Here is a 21,703-nt window from a genome sequence, read left to right as displayed (position 1 = left end):
GAGGGAGAAGCAGGCTCCCTGCTGAGCACAGAGCCCCATGTGGGGCCCGATCGCTGGACCTGGAGATCATGGTGTGAGCCAAAGGCATATGCTTAGCCATCTGTGCCACCCAGGTGCCCCTGTTTATTTATTTTAGAGAGAGAGAGACTGGGAGAAGGAGAGAGGGAATCCTCAAGCAGATTCCCCGCTGAGTGTGGAGCCGGACATGGGGCTTGATAATGTGATGCTGAGATCATGACCTGATCTGAAATCAAGAGTTGGACACTCGGGGGCGCCTGGGTGGCTCAGTCGTTAAGCGTCTGCCTTCGGCTCAGGTCATGCATGATCCCAGGGTCCTGGCATCGAGCCCCGCATCGGGCTCCCTGCTCGGCAGGAAGCCTGCTTCTCCCTCTCCCACTCCCCCTGCTTGTGTTCCCTCTCTCACTGTCTCTCTCTATCTGTCAAATAAATAAATAAAATCTTAAAACAAAGTTGGACGCTCAACCGACAGAGCCACCCAGGCGCCCCTATTTGTTGGATTATCTTGTGAATAACAGATTTTTTTTTTATTGTTTTTGTTTTTGTGGTTCTCGTTAAAAGTTAATTTGCTAAATGTAGACATTTAAAATATCCTGTAATTTTAAAGCCATGTTTTGGTATTCTTTTAATTAAAAATTTCAAACTGAGAAAAGTAAAGAATATTATACCCATGTGCATACCAGCCATTTTAACAAATGCTAACAAAGGCTGAGGTCCTTTTTGAATTTTTCTTGGTCCATTCCTTAGAAATTTCTACATTTTTTGACATACAAGTATCACGAAGTTGAAGGGGCGCGGACCTCTGCTGATGTCTGTCCTTCTGCCTCACTCCTTGCCACTGTGTTTTGGGGGCCCGTCCGCGGGTGTCTCCCCTCGGCTTTCACTGCAGTGCAGAGGCAGCACGTGGCTGAAGAACAGCTGGGAGAGCGTGGGGCCAGGTAGTCATCATAGCTGGAGAGGCCAGGCAGGGGTGTACGTGTGGGCTGGAGAGAGCCGAGAGGGACAGATAAGTACCTGGGGCCCGTCGGTAAGGTGGAAAGTAGAGAAGACTGGGAGAGCGAGTAAGGTGGGAGCAGGCAAGAAAAGCAATCTGCATGCTTGATGGAGCCGGTGACGAGAGGTCAGCGAGAGTGATCCTCTGAAGTAGTGCTGTGATCATCAGGTCAAAGGATTTTAGGTCTTCTCTGCGTAGGTTTTGTGCTCTTGCTGTGTGAGTGATCCAGCTAGGGAGCGGCTGTGCTTGAATTCTCAGTATCTCTTCCTTGGACCACTGTAGTGGTCTCTTAATGGCAATGCCTGCCTCTCACCAGTTCTTCACAGGATTTCTATATGAGAGGGTCCTTCCTTATTTAGTTACTTTTATTTTTATTTTTAAAGATTTATTTATTTGGGGAGAGAGAGGGAGAGAGAACCTTAAGCAGCCTCTGCACTGAGTGTGGAGCCTGACACGGGGCTTGATCTCATGACCCTGAGATCACAACCTGAGTCGAAACCAAGAGTTGGACGCTTAACCGACTGTGCCACCCAGATGCCCCAGATTCTTTTCCTTCTTTAAAAATCTATCCTGCTCCGTCACCTGTGGAATAAAGCTCTCACTTCTTGTGGCATGTGAGGTCATCTGTCTCTCCTGCTCCTCTTTTCCCTGATGCAGCTGGAGTTTAAGTCACATAGTCTCTCCTCTCGTCATTTCACTTGAACTCCTCTCTCTGAAAAGCCCACATATGCTCTCCCTATCATCTCTGCGTGGTGAACTCCTGTTCACCTTTGGAGGCCAGCTCATGCCTTTCGGCAGATGGAATAAGTCTTTCTTGTAATTGTTCATTTGTGCTTGGCTGCTCTTGCTAGAATCGGAGTTTCTTGAAAGCAGTGACACCATGTTCCATCTTTGACTTCAGTGCTGCTAACACAGGGCTTGGCCTCGGGAAATCTTTGTTGAATTGAATTAATAGGCAGTTCAAACTTGGATTTTAGCCATTTTTTTTTTTTTTTTTTATGTTGGTGGGAAAAATCCTGCATGGTATAGATTTCGATTCTCTGCAATCACAACCACGGAATTGTAAGACTGAACTTGGGAGGTTTGGATATGAAACATTTCTGTACCTTCTGGTTTAAAAAAAAAGAAAAGAAGCCTTCATGGTTTGTTGCACTCTGCAGTATTCAAAGTCATGTTTCATTTATACATTCACCTCATTTATACGTTTGATGTGTTGTTTGTATAATACTGACTTATGGTTGACATTTTGCTTGGATCTTAGTAAAGATTTCACAAAATATAAAAGAGAAGTGTAGATTTTGTAGCATCAGTAGCCACTGCTCAGCTGCAACTTGGTCAGAAGGCTGATGGAGAGTAACTATTCAGATAGATAATTAAACCAGCTGAGGTAGGAATGAGGCTACAATTTAGTAAGATTTTAAAACTTTCTCTGACTTGTTCTTTCTTCCTGCCTGTAGGATTTTTGTCCCTGAGTCATGGAAGACAGAAGAGCTGAGAAGTCATGTGAACAAGCGTGTGAATCACTTAAGAGGCAGGACTATGAAATGACCCTCAAGCACTGCACAGAGGCCCTCCTTTCTCTTGGCCAGTACTCCATGGCCGACTTCACAGGGCCATGTCCACTGGAGATAGAAAGCATCAAAATTGAGAGTCTTCTTTACAGAATTGCCTCATTTTTGCAACTGGTGAGTAAACACTGTTAATAAGCCAATGCCAAACCATGTAAAAGGGACTTTTTCACTGAGTGGGGACAGTTGTTGGTCATAATCACCTAATTCTGGGCTGAGGAGATGAGCGACCTGACTAGTGATTGCTGAATATGTTTAATTACAGCAACTGTTTTTAAGCCTTTAAATTGCACTAATGTATAACATTTTGGGTTATTCACTCATTCACCAAGTATTTATTGAGTGTATACTATGTGCTGGACACTGGTCTAGGTACTTGGTATACATTGGTGAGAAAGAAAAAGATCCTTCATGGTATTTTTTCTATTAGGGGGACAGACAGTAAGCCATAGATATTATATATAGGTAGACACTTTAGATTGTTAGAAGGTAGCAGTCTGCGTGAAAAAAAGCCGGATAGGGCAAGGGAGATTGGGGATCCTAGGGTTAGGGAGGCAGTTGCAGTTTTAAATTGAGTGGTCAAGGTTGGTTTCACTGATCAGGTGATATGAAGGGAGTGAGCCATGTCAGAGTCTGGAGGAAGAGATTACAGGCAGAGGAAAGAGTCAGTGCGAAGACCCTGAGGCAGAAGCCTGCCTGGTGTGTTGGAGACATAGCTAGATGGCCCCTGTGCTGGAGAAGAGTATGTGACAAGGGGAGGGTAACAGAACTAGATCCTGTGGGGTCCTCCAGGTCCCTGTAAGGACCTGTTTTTCTTCTACTTAAGATGGGGAGCTCTTGTGGGTTTCTTAAATTTCATTTTTTAAATTTTATTTATTTATTTATTTATTTATTTAAAGATTTTATTATTTGACAGAGAGAGACACAGCGAGAGAGGGAACACAAGCAGGGGGAGTGGGGGAGGGAGAAGCAGGCTTCCCGCTGAGCAGAGAGCCCGATGTGGGGATCGATCCCAGGACCCTGGGACCATGACCTGAGCTGAAGGCAGACGCTTAACAACTGAGCCACCCAGGCGCCTGGGTTTTTTTAATTTTAATTAAAAAAAATTTTTTTTTTAGGTTTTATTTATTTGTCAGAGAGAGAGAGGGAGAGAGAGAGGAGCACAAGCAGGGGAAGCGGCAGGCAGAAGGAGAAGCAGGCTCCTCGCTGAGCAAGGAGTCTGATACAGGACTTGATACCAGGGCCCTGGAATCATGACCTGAGCGGAAGGCAGACGCTTAACTGACTGAGCCATCCAGGCATCCCTCTTACGGGGTTTTGAGCAGAGGAGTGGTATGATCTGATTTGGCAGGAATTCTTTGGCTTTTGTGTTGAGAATAGGCTATAGAAGGGTAGGTGTAGAGGCAGGAAGACTAGTTTGGAGGCTGTTGGAATGATCCATGCCAGAGATGACAGTGGTTCAGACAAAATGGTAGCAGTGGAGAGAGTGGGAAGTGCTTTGGTTCTGGTTCTAAGTTGAAGATAGAACTAGTAAAGATTTCTTAATCCGTGAATGCAGGGAGTGAAAGAGGGGGAGCCATCACAGATTCCTTACTTCAGTGTTGTTTTGTCTGAGCAATTGGAAAGTGGAGTTTCCTTCCTTCAGTGAAGTCATTAGTTGAGGGTGATCATGAAGGAGGAGGCTCTGGTGATTTGGAGCTAGAGAAAATGAGAAGTCGGGTGAGTAAATGGACAGGGAAGTACATTATAATGTTTATTTGTAGAGTACTATGTAATCCTCAAGAGAGCACATGAGTTGGTTTTGCTCTGTGAATATTATATTTGAAGCATTAATAATTAAACTTTGAAACAAAGCAGAGCTCTTTTTGGATAAAATCTGTGTTAAGCAGCCCTTGAACTACTTAATTTAATCTTGTATCTTTTTTATTTTGCAGAAAAACTATGGACAAGCTGATGAAGATTGTAGGCATGGTATGTTTAAAAATGGGACTTTTCTACTTTGAAAATTTTGAGTTATTTAAATGAGCAGTGTTTAAGATTTGATTTTTTTATATGCTAATTTCAGGAGAGATTATAATATTTTAAACCCTCCACCTTACAGTGATGACTAGTAACTAATTTAGATGACATCTTCCTTGCCTTGATGGGTGTACACTTGAACATTGTTCCCAGTCATGAGTGGGAACATTGATAGTGTCCTTTTCACGTTTGTGTATTTTTAGTCAATAAGAGCCAAATTTTAAGAACTGTAACACACATTGATTAAATGTTAAGCTTGGGTCAATTGAAATGTTAGCTTGTTCTTCCTAAAATGTTTTTTTCCCTTCAGTAGAAGATTTCCCTTAGAGAGGAGAGACTGTCTAGGGTGCTCCTTGGTGCTTTTTCCTGTTTTCTTTGGGCGAGAAATTAATAAAAAGATTCTTGCTCTTTGGGTACTCGTAGAGTAGGAATCGTTTTCTTCCTGATTGCTGCCAGTTCACTGGAGTGAATTGAGTGAGTGGGAGAAGGGGCTCAGCGTGCATTCTCACACACCCTTGGTGGGATTTTTTGCACAGCTCAGTGATTTGAGTACTGTAATGTTTCATTTATCCAGAATTTGGGGGAGGGGTGCTGAGGTGCTAAACTGAAGTTAAGCTTTTTATTACGCTTTTGTATCAGAACTTTTGAAAGTATTAACTGTTTTTGTTGTAAACCTTAAAAACTATTACTTCTGTGGCATATTGGACATAACCATTCACTGAAGAATGTGAACCTCCTTTAATAAAGTCTTTACTACCTGTGGACATTTAAAGTTACCCACAAGCCAAATAATAGTAAGTCAAATGATACAGAGGAATATGAAGAAGGGAATCATTTTCCCTTTTTAGCCCATCTGAAGAAATCCCTGTTACTAGTTTGCTGTGTCTTTAGTATCTTTTTCCATAGTGACAAACACAAATGCTTATAATAATGTAGATAGGGGTTTTCCTTTAAAAATTAAAGAAGATTTATATGATCACTACAAAGCATATTTCTTCCATACCAACAGATCATGGATATCTTTCTGAGTTCCACCACTTCCAGTTACTGCTTAATATTCCATACTATAAATGTTTCATATTGGGCATTCAGGTGGTTCTAGTTTTCTCGTTTGTTCATTATAATCCATCCTGTAATAAAAATATATTCTTTCTTAACTGTTGTTTCTGTAGGATAGTCTTAAAAGTTGGATGTCTGGGTGAAGGAGATTTTTTTTTTTTAAAGACATATTTAGGGGCACCTGGGTGGCTTAGTCAGTTAAGCATCTGCCTTTGGCTCAGGTCATGATCCCAGGGTCCAGGGATCGAGCCCCGCATTGGGCTCCCTGCTCCTCGGGAAGCCTGTTTCTCTCCCTCTCCCATTCCCCCTGCTTGTGTTCCCTCTCTCGCTGTGTCTCTCTCTGTCAAATAAATAAATAAAATAAAAAGTAAAAAAAATTTAAAAAGAGACATACTTATTTTTAGAGAGAGGGAGAGCAGGGTGGGTAGGGACTGGGGCAGAGGGAGAGGGAGAGAGAATCTCAAGCAGACTCCCTCTTGAGCATGGAGCTGGCCTTGAGATCATGACCTGAGCTGAAATCAAGAGTTGGACACTTAACTGACTTCGCCACTCAGGCGCTCCTGGGTGAAGGAGTTTTAAAAGTTGGATATCTGGCTTGAAATTATATGCATATGCATATATACAATTTATATATATAATATATATATATAAAAATTATATATATCAATTATGTGCACATATAATAATTGTATATATGCATATACAATATATATGCATTTAATAAAATTATATGCATATATAAAAATATTTTAAAAAAAGATTTTATTTATTTATTTGACAGCGTGCATGCACACACAGGGGGAGCTGCAGGCAGAGAGAGAGGGAGAAGCAGGCTCCCCCCTGAGCAGGGAACCCGATGCGGGACTCGATCCTGCAACCCCGGGATCATGACCCGAGCCCAAGGCAGATGCTCAACTGACTGAGCCACCCAGGTGTCCCTATATGCCTACAGTTTTTTGTTAAAGATTTTATTTATTTATTTGACAGCGAGTGAGAGAGAGAGAGAGGGAGAGAGAGCACAAGCAGGGGGAGCAGCAGAGGGAGAGGGAGAAGCAGACTCCCCGCTGAGCAGGGAGCCCGACGTGGGGCTTGATCCCAGGACCCTGGGATCATGACCTGAGCCGAAGGCAGACCCTTAACCGACTGAGCCACCCAGACGCCCGAATATATGCTTAGAGTTTTAACAGACATTGTCAGATTTGTTTCTGATGCACACACGCAGCAGCAGTACATGAGAATGCCTGTGCCCCATAATCTCAGTAACACTGGAACCTGTCAGTCTTGATATTTTGCCAATCTCATGTGTGAGAAATGGACCCTCTTTCTTCACTTTTCACTCCCTTGAGTAGTAGTGAGGTTGGTACAGTCTTCTCATTTTGGAGACATACAAAGTCCCAGAAGGTTAAATGACTTGTGAAAAATCACAGGAGAGTAAGTGCTGTTAGTGAGGGAGCATATGGAAAATTTTTCTGTTGTTTTACTTAGCTTTTTAAAGTTAGATACTATTTTACAACTACTGAATTGCTAAAATAAATGTTTAACCAGGAACCTTTTGGGGGTGATGGATATGTTCATTACCTGTATTATGATGATAGTAATATGGTGTGTACATATGTGCAAACTTACCAAATTTATACATTAATTATATGCAGTGTTTTGTAGACCAGTTATACCTCTATAATGTTGGGGAAAAAAAGTTTAATGTCTAGGATAAAGTTGTAATGAAATAAGTATACTCTTGTGTTGGTGGAGTATGAGGGAGAATGCAGCATGGTATTATGTTTATACCCTTTGACCCACTAATCTCATTTCTGGGATGCTATCCCAAGTAAATAATCCAAAAGGAGGAAGAAATTGTATGTGGACTGGTGATCATTGCAGTGCTACGTGTAAGAGTGAAAAATCAGCTTCCAGTAAGGGAGGACTTCTTTAAATTCTATGCATTCCTTGTTACCATTTAGGTGATATGGAAGAACATGGAAAATGCTTACTTAAATGCAAAAGCAGTGTATATAAAGTTGTTTATTTGAAATAGATATTTGGGAATATTGGCCAAGTTTATATGTATGTATTGCTAGTTGTAGAGTTCTATTAGATGAATTTTTTTTTCTTTTCAACTTTTGGTAATCTTATGTAAGAGAACATACCATGGTTAGGCAGTGAGTTAGTAATAAAAAGCAAGTCAAGAATCTCAGCCTGTTAATTATTATACTGCTTTGTAATGCTGGAGAGCTCTGGAATAGCTCCTGTCTTACCGACCCCAACCTTAGGTTTGCATTTTCTATACCGTATTGTTTTGACGTCTGTTCCCTTACTGTCAGGCTGTCAGTTTGCATTCCTTGCAACGCTCAACATGCCTCCTTGTAACTACCTTCTCTCTCTTTTCCATTTGCTGCTTCTGACTTTCTGATTTAATCAGAGAGGCAATCGTTAGAGAATTAAAAAACATTAAAAGTGTTTTTTGTTAATGAAGAAATTACGATATTTTCCTGTAGGAAAATAGATGTTTTTAATAAACATTGACATTCTCAAGACTTAGATTGTAAGATTTTACTGTATTCATTTTTTTTCTGAGATATTTGAAAATAATGACAGGCATCATGATAATTAACCTCTAAATACATTAGTTTGCATCTTCAAAGATAAGGCCATAATTGCATAATCGCAGTTTTTTTTTATTAACCAAATAAAATTGACAGTGATTCTCTAATATTACCTAAAACCCAGTCTGTAATCAGATTTACTTGGTTGTCCCCAAAACGTTTTTTATGGCTGATTTTTTTCAAGCCAGGAACTAATTAGAATCACAAAGTTTAAAGTTGGAATTTTACTTCAAAAAGAGTAAATAGACTCTGAGTAAGGACTTGAAGCGATCTTTTTTTTTTTTTTTTTAAAGATTTTATTTATTTATTTGACAGAGAGAGAGAGACACTGAGAGAGAGGGAACATAAGCAGGGGGGTGGGAGAGGGAGAAGCAGGCTTCCCATGGAACAGGGAGCCCGATGTGGGGCTCGATCCCAGGACCCCGGGACCATGACCCGAGCCGAAGGCAGACGCTTAACGACTGAGCCACTCAGGTGCCCCTCTTTTTTTTTTTTTAAAGATTTTATTTATTTAATTGACAGAGACAGCGAGAAAGGGAACACAAGCAGGGGGTGTGGGCAAAGGAGAAGCAGGCTTCCTGCCGAGTAGGGAGCCCAATGCGGGGCTCGATCCCAGGACCCTGGGAGCATGACCTGAGCCGAAGGCAGTTGCTTAACCAGCTGAGCCACCCAGGTGCCCCAGGACTTGAAGGGATCTTAAAAATTAACTACATAGGCTTTAAGTTCATGGACCTTGGTTCTCAGTTTGGTGTTGTGCTGTAGGTAGTGGTAGGTATCACACTTGAGCACTGGATAAATGAGGTGGGCAAGTCTGTTTTCATTATCTGAACCTAAGTTGTATTTGGCATAACAGGAACATTTTCCTGAAATAATTATTTTTCTTTGCCTTTGAAATATTGATTATACAGGAAACTGACAGTTTTTACATTAACACAATAGAGTAACACTGTATTTTAACTAACTGGAATTAAAACTAAGACTTAAAAAATAAAATAGAATGAGATAAATGGCAAAAGTGAAATCAAAAGAAAATATTATCAACTAAAGTATTGTGCTACGTGTAGTATGTAGATCAAACTCAGTTGTCATAAACATCAATGAGTATTTTTCAGTAAGCCTGCCAGATTTTTAAACCCTAGCTGAGAATGTCATTATTATTTTTTTTAAGTACTGTCTATACCCAATGTGGGGCTCAAACTGACGACCCTGAGATCAAGATTTGCATGCTCTACTGACTGAGCCAGCCGGGTGCCGGGTCATTAATTGTTTTTCAATTGATGTGTAGTTGACACACAGTGTTACATTAGTTTCAGGTGTATATAGCATAGTGATTCAACAGGTTTATACATTATGCTGTGCTCACCGCAAGTGTAGCCACCATCTGTCACCAAACACTGTTACAGTTCCACTGACTGTATTCTCTGTGCTGTACCTTTCATCCCTGTGACCTATTCATTCCATAACTGGAAAGCTGGAGGGTAGCTCCCACACCCCCCACCCGTTTTGCCCATCTCCTCTCACCCCCAGCCCTCTGGCAACCATCAATTTGTACTCTGTATTTAAGAGTCTGTTTCTGCTTTTGTTTATTTGTTGTGTTTTAGATTCCACATATAAGTGAAATCATATGGTATTTGTCTCTCATTTCACCTAGCATAATTCTGTCTAGGTCCATCCATGTTGTCACAAATGGCAAGAGCTCATTCTTTTTCATGGCTTAGTAATATTCCATAGTGTGTGCTGCATCTTTTTTTTTTTAAAGATTTTTTATTGATTTATTTGACAGAGAGAGACCGTGAAAGAGGGAACACAAGCAGGGGGAGTGGGAGAGGGAGAAGCAGGCTCCCCACTGGGCAGCGAGCCCGATGCAGGGCTTGATCCCAGGCCCCTGGGACCATGACCTGAGCCGAAGGCAGCTGCTTAACTGACTGAGCCACCCAGGTGCCCTGCATCTTTTTTTTTCCTAAAAGATTTTATTTATTTATTTTAGAGTGAGAGAGCGCTTGTGAACAAGAGTGGGGGCGAGGGGCAGAAGGAGAGAAAGAGGGAAAGAATCCTCATGTGGGCCTCGATCTCAGGACCCTGAAATCAGGACCTGAGCCAAAATCAAGAGTCAGATACTTAACTGACTGAGCCACCTAGGCACCCTTGTACTACATTATCATCATCATCTTTTTTTCTTTTTTTAAGATTTTATTTATTTATTTGAGAGAGAGAGAGAGAGAGAGAGAGAGAACAAGCGGCGGGGAGAGAGTCAGAGGGAGAGGGAGAAGCAGGCTCCTTGCTGATCAGGGAGCCTGATGCAGGGCGCGATCTTAAGACTCTGAGATCATGACTTGAACTGAAGGCAGATGCTTAACCCACTGAGCCACCCAGGTGCCCCTGCATATACTTATTTATTCATCCATCGGTGGACACTTAGGTTGCTTCCATATGTTGGCTCTTGTAAATAATGCTGCAATAGACTTAGAAGTGCATATATTTTTTCAAATTAGTGTTTTCATTTTCTTTGGGTGAATAGCCAGTAGTGGAATTACTGGATTGTATGTAAATTTCTTAACTTTTTGAGGAACCTCCATGCTGTTTCCCACAGTGGCTGCACTAATTTGCATTTCTACCAACAGGGCACAAGGGTTCCTTTTTCTCCACATCCTCACCAACACTTACTATTTTTTGTCTTTTTGATTGTAGCCATTCTGACAGGTATGAGGTGATATTTCACTGCAGTTTTGATTTGCACTTCCCTGATGATTAGTGATGTTGAACATCTTTTCATGTGTCTGTTGCCCATCTTTATGTGTTTGGAAAGATGTCTATTCAGGTCCTCTGCCCTTTTTTTTTTTTAATTAACATTCTTAGTTTATTGATCCTCTCATGAAAAATCTGCACAACCACCACAGATAAAGCCACTGCAGCATCTTTACTCCTTCGGTTGTCCAATCTCCAGCTCACTTTTTGCCAGCACCAACGTTGGCTTTTGCAGTCCCCCTGACTTTCTTCATTCTGTTCTTACGTTCCTTTCGCTGTTTTCTTGATGTCTTTTTCTTCTCATACAGGCCATGTCTTGCAAGTCTGTGTTTGGGTTCATTTTTCTTTGCATAATCCAAGGAATCATAAACCATGCCAAAGCCGGTTGTCTTGCCACCACCAGAATGGGTTCTGAATCCAAACACAAATATGACATCTGGTGTGGTCTTGAACATTTTGGCTAGTTTTTCCCGAATTTCTGTCTTAGGTACCGTTGCCTTTCCAGGGTGAAGAACATCAATGACCATCTGTTTCCGCTGAAGTAGTTGGTTAGTCTTGAACTTCCTGGTCTGGATAGTTACTGTGTCGTTCGTGATGGCGGCGAGGCTTCAAGCCTGCCCACTTTTTAATCGGGTTATTTTCTTGGTGTTGAGTTTTTTTTTTTTTTAAAGATTTTATTTATTTATTTGAGAGAGAGAGAAAGAGAGATACAGAGCACAAGAGGGAAGAGGGTCAGAGGGAGAAGCAGACTCCCTGCTGAGCAGGGAGCCCGATGTGGGACTCGATCCTGGGACTCCAGGATCATGACCTGAGCCGAAGGCAGTCGCTTAACCAACTGAGCCACCCAGGCACCCTCTTGGTGTTGAGTTGTATAAGTTCTTTTTATATTTTGGGTATCAACCCCTTTTTGGATGTATTATTTGCATATCTTCTCCCATTGTAGTTTGTCTTTTTGTTTTGTTGTTGGTTTCCCTTGCTGTGCAAAGGCTTTTTATTTTGGTGTAGTCCCAGTAGTTTATTTTTGCTTTTGTTTCCCTTGCCTGAGGAGACATATCTAGAAAAATGTTGCTAAGGCCAGTGTCAGAGAGATTACTGCCTGAGTTTTCTTCCAAGAGTTTTATGGTTTCAGTTCTTACATTTAGGTATTTAATCTGTTTTGAGTTTATTTTTGTGTATGGTGTAAGAAAGTGGTCCAGTTTCATTCTTTTGCATGTAGCTGTCCAGTTTTCCCAATACCATTTGTTGAAGAGACTCTTTTCTCCATTGAATAATTATTGCCTTGTTTGTTGTAGATTGATAATTTTGGAAAAATATCTTGATTAGGCTTAGCTTTTCTTTCTTTTCTTTAAAGATTTATTTATTTTAGAGAGCGAGAGAGAGAAGGGAGGCAGGAGCAGAGGGAGAGAATCCTCAAGTAAACTCCTCACTGAGCACAGAGCCTGACTCAGGGTTCGATCCCAGGACCCTGAGATCATGATCTGAGCTGAAACCAAGAGTCATACATCCAACCGACCGAGCCACCCGGTCGCCCCAGCTTAGCTTTTCAATGAAAAATTTTAGAGATAACTAAGGACTTGATGAAAGAAATAACCTAATATAGTGATGTCACTGAAAAAAATAGAGTTACACTCAACATTTACTGTATTTAAGGCTTATTTTAAATCACCTTTCTCATTGCATGTACTTCTTTACAAGTAAGGGGAATTAAATTTTAATTGTTGATTGTCTCCTTTTGGTAGCCAGAGGCTATCAGACCCTAAGAGAGGCTATTTTGTGAAATAGTTGAATGAATATTCCTTTTTTTAAAAAAATTTATTTATTTGAGAGAGAGAGCATGAGAGAAAGAGAGCGCACAAGCGGGGGAGAGGTGATGCGGGACTCGATCGCAGGACCCTGGGATCATGACCTGAGCTGAAGGCAGACGCTTAACCGACTGAGCCACCCAGGTGCCCCTGAAATTTTCATTCTTCTCATTTCATCTTCTAGACAGTTTCTATACACCCAGTGATCTTAAGGACCTTATTGGCCCAATTCAGTGCCTTAACCTACTGAGCCACCCAGGTGCCCTAAATATTCCTTTAATATTACTTAGTTTCTAGTCTAAAACATTTCAAGTAAGACATATTACAAAAACTGAAGAATGAGAAGGGACGGAGACCTGAATATAGCAACAGAGGTAAGGTGTTAGGTCTCCTCCTTAGTAACTCCCAATAGACAGGAAGGAGCTGTTCAGTTTGGGAATAGTTGTGTGCTCACAGTAAAATCTCACGGGTAGTTGGTGGGAAGAGAATTTTTCTGCAAGGCATTGTAACATTTTTACAATGCTCGACTAGATTATATTTTTAATGTTCTCTCTTTTGGCAAGTTCATTATTATAGCTAAGGCAAGTTTAATAATACACAAGGTTGTACTTTATTTTCTTTCAAGCTATTTCAAGATATTACAGATAATAAGGCACCAGGTTGGCAATATCGCAATTTAATTTTGTTATATGATGCAATAGCGGGAGAGCTTTTTATCTATAAATGTTGACTATTTTTTTTTCTTTTTTGATAGTTCTTATGGGATCCTGTTAGGCAAACTGAATTGCATTTTAGGGCAACAGTTGGCATAAGCTATATCAGTACTGATTTTTTTTTTTTTTTTAAAGATTTTATTTATTTACTTGAGAGAGAATGAGAGAGAGGGGGGGAGGGTCAGAGGGAGAAGCAGACTCTCCGCTGAGCAGAGAGTCTGATGTGGGACTCGATCCCGGGACTCCAGGATCATGACCTGAGCCAAAGGCAGTCGCTTAACCAACTGAGCCACCCAGGTGCCCAGTACTGATTCTTGTCTAAAAAAGGGAGAGAGAAGAAAAAAAGGAAACATAATTTTGACAAATATTCAGGCCTTCAAACATAAATGTAACGCAAGAACTTCTGCAAAATAAAATTTGGCAAATACCTTGTACAAAACCAAAGATCTGTGAGAGGTGTTTTTGTAAACTATCGTGTGATTTAATACTTTTTAAACATGACATAATCACCTGAGGTTGAAATATTCTTAGGTTTTTTTTTTTTGTTTCCCTGAAACATTCTTTAATGCTTGACAACTAGTTTCTTAATATTCCAGTTACTGAAAAGGAATTAGGATATTTCCTTAGCAGTTCTCAATACTGAAGGGGAAGGTAACGTCTAGGGAACTCTTACGAGGAGACTGTGCTAGATACTTTACGTAATTAACACAATTAATCTTTACCACAACCTTATTGGGTAGCTTCTGTCACCTCCATTTTACAGGGGAGGAAGCAGGCTTAGCGAATGTAAGTAGTCCAGCCCTTAGTAGGACTGTCGTTTCTTCTTTAAAGCATTTTATTATTCAATCCTTACAACAAATTTATATGTGTTTCTATTTTACAGATGACCACACTGAGGGCCAGAGAGATAAAGTGATTTGCCACAGGTCATATTTGAATAGTTTTAGGAATAGTAAGAGCTGAGGGAGATGTGGGCTTACTGGGGAATTTTATAAGATGTTCAAGACATTCTTAATGGTACTCTATTGGAGTTAATCACTTACTGGAATTATCCGGGGACAGTTGAGTAGATCTGTAATGTGGATGGAGTGAGACAACAGGTTGGCCCAAACTAAAAGTAATTGAATAAAACCTTAAATACAGAGGGACTGCAACTTTCAATTTAGTAATCTGCTTCAATAAAGGATATATACATAAAGATGTTTATTGCACTGTTAGTTTCGATAGTTAAAAATTGGGATTGTTCTGGAGCCAGGCAGTAGTTAAATAAATTGATGTATCCACTTGATGGAACGCCATATGGGCAATAATACGATGAGCATAAACACTCTGAGAACCATGGAAGATACTGAATGTGCCAAGGGAAAACAAAGCAGAATACAAACTATTGTATTTATATCAGTTACAATCATGTAAAAATTATGTAAATATTGATAAAAATTGGAAGAGAAAATGAGTAAGTGAAGACAGTCTGTTTAGTTGAGTGATGAACTTATGGGGAATTTTTATGTAGAATTTTATTAGTGTTCTTGTAATGTTATTTGTATAATGGAAAAATTGAACAACATAATGAAAGGGTATGTTCAGTACAACTAAAATAAATACATTATGAGCAGACCCAGTGGACTTTAAATACGCAGTATATTATACTGATACTTACACATTTCCTTGGAAATAATTAGAAAAAAATGCAATTTCCAAACTATTTTCTCTCAGCGAATTATTTTCTTGCAAAGGAAGCTAAAGTGTGTACAAACTAAAAATAGAATCTTGGACTTAGCAGCGAAGAGAAAGATACAGATTGTTTTACTAGTTGAGCCATTAGCAGTTGCTGTGAGAAATCATCTCAAATGACATGGCAGAAAAATGAGTATATTCTGTATTTTTAGAAATATGTGCTCCTGTGATTGTATTAAATCTGTAAACCACTTGCAAACAACTAGGTTAGCATTTTCTGTGGCCATGTGACAATTAAGTTCTTAGTTAATCTTGCTGTTTTTGATAAAAGCTAACTCTTAGCTGCTTAGGAATACCACATGTTGAGATTTGCAGCTTCTATTCTTTTGCATTTTAATGGGACTGGATCTCTTGTTTCACTGTTAAAAATGTGGAAACTTTCTTCAGAAAATATCTTTGCAGTTAAGAGCCCTCATTTACCCGGAATTACAGGCTGAGTGGTATTTTTCACTGGAGAGAGAGCTTTAAGATGAGCTCTTCTTCCTGTGACTTTGATGTGATCCTTCCTGGCTGTAGGCTGCTAGTGGGTTAGATAAGGTGGATTCCACCATGTTTTTTCTTGTCTTTATGTATGTCTCGGACAGAACTGAAACATCACTGCTTTCTGCTAGTACTTGAAGTTAATTCTTTTAGTGTGTAAGACTGCATCTTTGTGATAGTGTACTAATGTTATAATCAAGAAAAATTTGCATCTAACGTTACATGGTTAATGCTGGCTATTCTTTCCTGACAGTGCTGGGAGAAGGCCTGGCCAAGGGAGATGGTGCCTTTCAGGCAGTGCTTTGCTGCATGCAACTGAAAGGAAAGCTTCAACTGGTATCCAACATTCTTGCCAAGTCACTGACAGGAGAGTCCCTGGTACGTTGATGAGCTCTAATTCTGAATGTGTGAAAATGGATTCATTCATTTGACTCCTTAAGCATATTGTGGGGGGAAAAGTAATTAAGTTTGCATTTTTCCTTTTACTTCCTTTTATTAGAGATCAAAGTTCATGAGTGTCTTTAGATACTCATTTCTCTTCAACAACCTGATGTTTAATCACTGGGTTCTTAATGGTTTGTGATAATATATATAAGAATAGCAGGTACTTTTTAGAACTTTGAAAGTATAGGATAACTGGATAACTGAATGGTTTTCTTTAAAGGTGTCATTTAGGGACGCCTGGGTGGCTCAGTCGGTTGAGCGTCTGCCTTCTGCCCAGGTCATGATCCCAGGGTGCTGGGATCGAGCCCCGCGTCGGGCTCCGTGCTTGGCGGGGAGCCTGCTTCCCCCCTCCCTCTACCTGCTGCTCCCCCTGCTTGTGCTGTCTCTCTCTAATAAATAAAATCTTAAAAAAAAATAAAGATGTTATTTAATAGAACCTGGGAATATGTTTGGGTTTTAATTAGTTAATTATTTTTGTGAGTAAAGTGATAGAAGTTTATTAAGTGAAGATACAGAAAAAGCTCTCAAAGAGTGAGAGGGGTCCTGACATGGTTGCACTATTTAATTTATTTTTTAAGCAAGGTCTAGGTCCAGTGTGGGGCTTAAACTCACAACCTTGAGATCAAGAGTGTGCTCTACCAACTGAGCCAGCCAGGTGCACTCCTTATTTTTGGGGTTTATTTATTTATTTATTTACTTACTATTATTTATTTGAGAAAAAGAGAGAGGGTTGAGTGTGAGAGAGCAGGAACGGGGAGCGGGGAGTGGGGAGGAGCAGAGGGAGAAGCAGACTCCCTGCTGAGCAAGGAGCCCAACGTTGGGCTCTATCCCAGGGTCCTGGGATCGTGACCTGAGCCAAAGGCAGATATTTAACTGACTGAACCACCTAGGCACCCGTATAGTTTTGGATTTTAAAATGCTCCTGTGGACATATGATTGTATAGGGTTCTTAAGTCCAGTCATTTATTTTATAAAATGTTTAAAGTTACCTAAACTAAGTAATAATTACTTCTGTTTCTGAAGATGTTATGGGTGTAAATTAATATTCCACTCTCACCGCTCTGATGGAATGACCTAATTCTGTTCAGATTTTGGAATAATTTTTTGTAGGTAGCATTTAATTTTCTAGAGTTTTTTTGGTTTTGGTTGAGATAATTGAGGGACTACATTTTGGAACTTTAGAATTGGCAATCTATAGAAATGAGAAGAAAAAATGTTAAAACTTTTTTCACCAGTTGGTTACTGTTATAAAATTTGTGGATATTTCTGAGGAATCAATGGAAAATAGGAAAAGCCAGAAAGTATTTGTATACGTTGCTATATAGCGTGAATTCCCTGCACCTCACTTAGTCTTTGGAATCGATGTAAACTGTGAAAATCTGGAGTGTTTTCACTGCAAATAAATATATTTGGTTGGGGAAAAAAAGAAATTAGGGAAGTACTTGGTATACTGCTGAGTGTAATGTAATGACCCACCTCAGGGGGTAATTTAGTCATTTTCTGAGGGATTATTGTACAGTGAATTATTTAATTGGTTTAACATTGTGTTTGTTTTTTTTTTAAAGATTTATTTATTTATTTTAGAGAGAGTGAGAGAAAGCACGGGGAGGGGCAGAGGGAGGAAAGAGAGATTCTCAAGCAGACTCCCCGCTGAGTGTGGTGCCCCATGCAGTGCTCTGTCTCATCACCCTGAGATCACGACCTGAGCCGAAACCAAGAGTCGGATGCTTAACCGACTGTGCCACCCGGGTGCCCTGGTTTAATATTGGTTTTTGATTTCACCAAATTTACAAGTGAATGTAAAGCTAAACTGTATTACTAATATAGCAAAATTGGATAGCTATTTAGTTCTAAATAGACGATAAAGAATCTATTTCTTCTTTATTTTATTTTTTTAAAGATTTTATTTATTTGACACAGACAACGAGAGAGGGAACACAAGCAGGGGAAGTGGGAGAGGGAGAAGCAGGCTTCCCGCTGAGCAGGGAGCCCGATGTGGGGCTTAATCCCAGGACCCTGGGATCATGACCTAAGCCCAAGGCAGATACTTAACGACTGAGCCACCCTGGCGCCCCTCTTCTTTATTATTAAGATAATTCTATCCTTAAGGAAGTTTTCGGTATAAGTTAAGCATATTACACAGTTTTATCTGTTGGGTTTTTGAATTTAAAACTAGGAAGTATTTGCTTTTAAATCTCAAGGTGAAATTTGAATTTCAGAAGAGTGACTATTTTGCTTGTTTTCCTTCAACTGCTTTATTAATGAACTATCTTTAAAGAGCAATGATCAGGGTACCTGGGTGGCTCAGTCAGTTAAGCGTCTGCCTTCGGCTCAGGTCATGGTCCCAGGGTCCTGGGATCGAGTCCCGCACCGGGCTCCCTGCTCAGTGGGGAGCCTGCTTCTCCCTCTCCTCCCCACTTGTGCTCTCTCTCTCACTATCTCTGTCTCTCTCTCTCTCAAATAAAATCTAAAAAAAAAAAAAAAATTTAAAGTGCAATGATCATCTTATGTTAATCTGAATCATGGATAACTGATTGAGTTCACCATTTTGTAAATATAAGCCCATTAGTTTTTTGCGGGGGGGAAGTTCAAAATAAGTGTAGGTTTATTTTTCTCTTTGCATATCCTATCTTGCTTTTCAGCGACACCGGTGTTAATATTTTATTGAATTGATTCTAAACTCTTATACAAGGTGAATAGTGTTTTAGGCCACACTTTGTATTTTGTCCTTCTTACAGATGATTAGCTTTATTATCACCATTATAATGGTAGTGGGATGGGAGATGAGGGTAGCATTGTCCTTTTACAGATAAACCTTAGAAACAGTGGAGGAATTGAGTTATGCCCCCATAGCAAAGAACAAATATACTAACTGGGTTTTGCCTTTTTCATCCACCCTTTTCAGAATGGGATGGTAACAAAGGATTTGACAAGACTAAAAACACTTCTCACAGAAACAGAGGTAAGACTATTTCAGTGGATCTCTTTGGAAAGAGTTTAACTCAATCTGGCTATAGTAAGTGTTCTGTATTAATATTGGAAAATCTTTGGGCATCAGCCAAGAAAGGAAGGCTGTTAAGGTGGGATGGTGGAACTTCCGGCCGCCTTTTCTAACCCATCTTGGTCCCATCCCAGGAACCTTGCTTCTTCTCATGTCTCCCCTGCACCCCAGGTCTTCTGTTCCTAATTCTTGTTAGCGGTCTCTGGCCAACAAGTGGAAAGATGATTGGGAAATTTTAGTGTTTAATTACATCTGGCTGTTAGAAAATATACTGTCCTTAAAAATGAGATACCCCTTAAGCCTTCTTTTTTTTTTTTTTTTTTAAAGATTTTATTTATTTGACAGAGAGAGATAGCGAGAGCAGGAACACAAGCAGGGGGAGTGGGAGAGGGTGAAGCAGGCTTCCCGCGGAGCAGGGAGCCCGATGTGGGACTCGATCCCAGGACCCTGGGATCATGACCTGAGCCGAAGGCAGACGCTTAACGACTGAGCCACCCAGGCGCCCTTAAGCCTTCTTTTTAAAGCAACTAAAGAGGTCTGTGATTTAAGGACTGTTTTTAGAGAATGGAGTTTAGGAGGTGGAAATAATGTGTATCAGGGTAACTGGTGAACAGAAATGTGCTCTGGTGAAGCACTTGAAGGGCACATGGAAGGCCAGGGGACAGCAGTGGCATGGAACAGGCTCATAGCTTTGTAAATTTCAAATTTCTGTTCCTCATACAGGCATATAAAAGTATTTTTATTTAGATGTCTCTTTTTAAAAACAACTATTTTTGTCAGCTTTTATTATAAATGGAAGCCTTGTAAAGTGATTGGTTGGTATATTTATTATTTATTTCTTTTTCTTTTTTTTTTTGAGAGAGAGTGCAGGAGGGGGTGGGAGGAGGGGCAGAGAGAGAAGGAGAGAGAGAATCTTTTTTTTTTTTTAATTAATTAATTTATTTGAAGGGGTTGGTGCACACATGTGTGTGAGGGAGGGGAAGGGTATAGGGGGAAAATCTTCAAGTAGACTCCCCGCTGAGTGCAGGGCTCGACGCAGGGCTTGATCTTACAGGCTTGAGATCATGACCTGAGCCAAAACCAAGAGACGGATGCTTAACCCGCTGAGCCACCCAAGCACCTTCTGATTCGCTTATTTATTAAGAAAACTGGCACCTACTATGTGCTAGGTCCCATTTGTGTTGCTGGGAATCCAGCACTGACCACGATACCCATAGTCTGGGAGGTTAAAGTCCTGGAGAAGAGATAGACAACAAACAAATAAATTAATTAGACAACTATAGGTGTAATTCACATTGAGGAAAGTGGTATGAGGGGAAAAAGGTAAGCTTTCTGTGATGGAAAAATTAACTGGATTGGTTGGTCAGAGGCTGAGATAGCTAAGCAAAGAACTGAGGGTTAAGAAGGTGCCAGTCCCATGGTGAGTGAGATGGAGGGTGCTCCACATGGGTGGAGAGAAAGAACAGAGGCCCAGGCGTAAACTCTGAGCTCCTGTAGATTACTTTCCAGTTCTAAATCTAGTAACACGTCACACGTATCGACAAACGTTTAGCAAAGAAGACAGTCATGAATTGCACGAGCTGGGTAAAGATACTATTTGTTTTGCTACAATTACATAGGCTTTAAAAAAAATGTTTATTTTCTTTGTCTTACTATGAATGACCTGAGTGTCAGTAAGCTCTAATTAACTTCAGGGCCATTTCCTTTCTTGCATATATGTAGTGTTTTTAATTTCTAAGGATTAAAGGAAGACAATTATAAATGTTTTAGACTTTTAACATGGAATGTAAAATAAGATGACCTTTCATTTTATTAAAATCTTTGGCTTCTTTCTTATTGCCTTAATTGAATTATCAGCTTTACATCTGATAATCACCCAGAGGTATATATTTTATGTATTTATATATATACGAATTTTTATTTTTAATACTTATAATGCTCTCACACGTAAGGCCACAAGTATCACTTGATTCCTATTTTGTGACTGTACTTTTGGGAGAAGTTACTCAAGTTTTGTTTATGATTAACTTTTCTTTGTAACCAAAGTAGTATGTGAACTGATACTATTAAAAAAAAAAAATCCATCTGGGGCACCTGGGTGGCTCAGTCATTAAGCGTCTGCCTTCGGCTCAGGTCATGATCCCAGGGTCCTGGGATCGAGCCCCGCATTGGGCTCCCTGCTCGGCGGGAAGCCTGCTTCTCCCTCTCCCACTTCCCCTGCTTGTGTTCCCTCTCTCGCTGTCTCGCTCTCTCTGTCAAATAAATAAATAAAATCTTAAAAATAAAATAAAATAAAAAATAGAAACAATTTGTTTTAAAGATTGAACTGAGCTGGTGTTTAAGTGCTTAGTGGATAAGGATAAAGACATGGAACTCAAGGCTGACTAATGGAAACAAAACAGAATATAAAGATTTAAAATATCAAATTAACGGACTTGATTGTAAATTTATAGAAATCCTAGCAATATGAAAATTGGTTGCTTTTCCTGAAGGTGTCGGTACAAACTAAAGATTGATCAT

At 40.1% G+C, this 21,703-nt stretch overlaps 1 protein-coding gene and 1 pseudogene across 6 annotated transcripts in view; one reads left to right on the top strand and one right to left on the bottom strand.

Annotated features, from left to right (window-relative positions):
- The window catches only part of HELZ (helicase with zinc finger), a 157,735-nt gene that overhangs the window by 25,041 nt on the left and 110,991 nt on the right, over positions 1–21,703 (top strand). For all 6 annotated transcript variants that reach the window (XM_025889880.2, XM_025889883.2, XM_073883246.1 and 3 more), the window contains 4 exons: positions 2,470–2,697; positions 4,515–4,551; positions 15,992–16,116; positions 19,088–19,144. In XM_025889880.2, the coding sequence (XP_025745665.1) occupies positions 2,488–2,697; positions 4,515–4,551; positions 15,992–16,116; positions 19,088–19,144 (429 nt within the window). In that variant the 5' untranslated portion in view covers positions 2,470–2,487. The remainder of the gene's footprint in view (positions 1–2,469; positions 2,698–4,514; positions 4,552–15,991; positions 16,117–19,087; positions 19,145–21,703) is intronic.
- On the bottom strand, positions 11,119–15,559 carry LOC112837552 (small ribosomal subunit protein eS24 pseudogene; annotated as a pseudogene).

Source organism: Callorhinus ursinus, unplaced genomic scaffold (genome assembly GCF_003265705.2).
Source record: "Callorhinus ursinus isolate GAN/ISIS: 27379988/994484 unplaced genomic scaffold, GSC_fseal_2.0 scaffold50, whole genome shotgun sequence".
In the NCBI taxonomy this organism is placed as follows: domain Eukaryota; kingdom Metazoa; phylum Chordata; class Mammalia; order Carnivora; family Otariidae; genus Callorhinus; species Callorhinus ursinus.
This window is presented reverse-complemented; position numbering and strand designations above follow the sequence as displayed.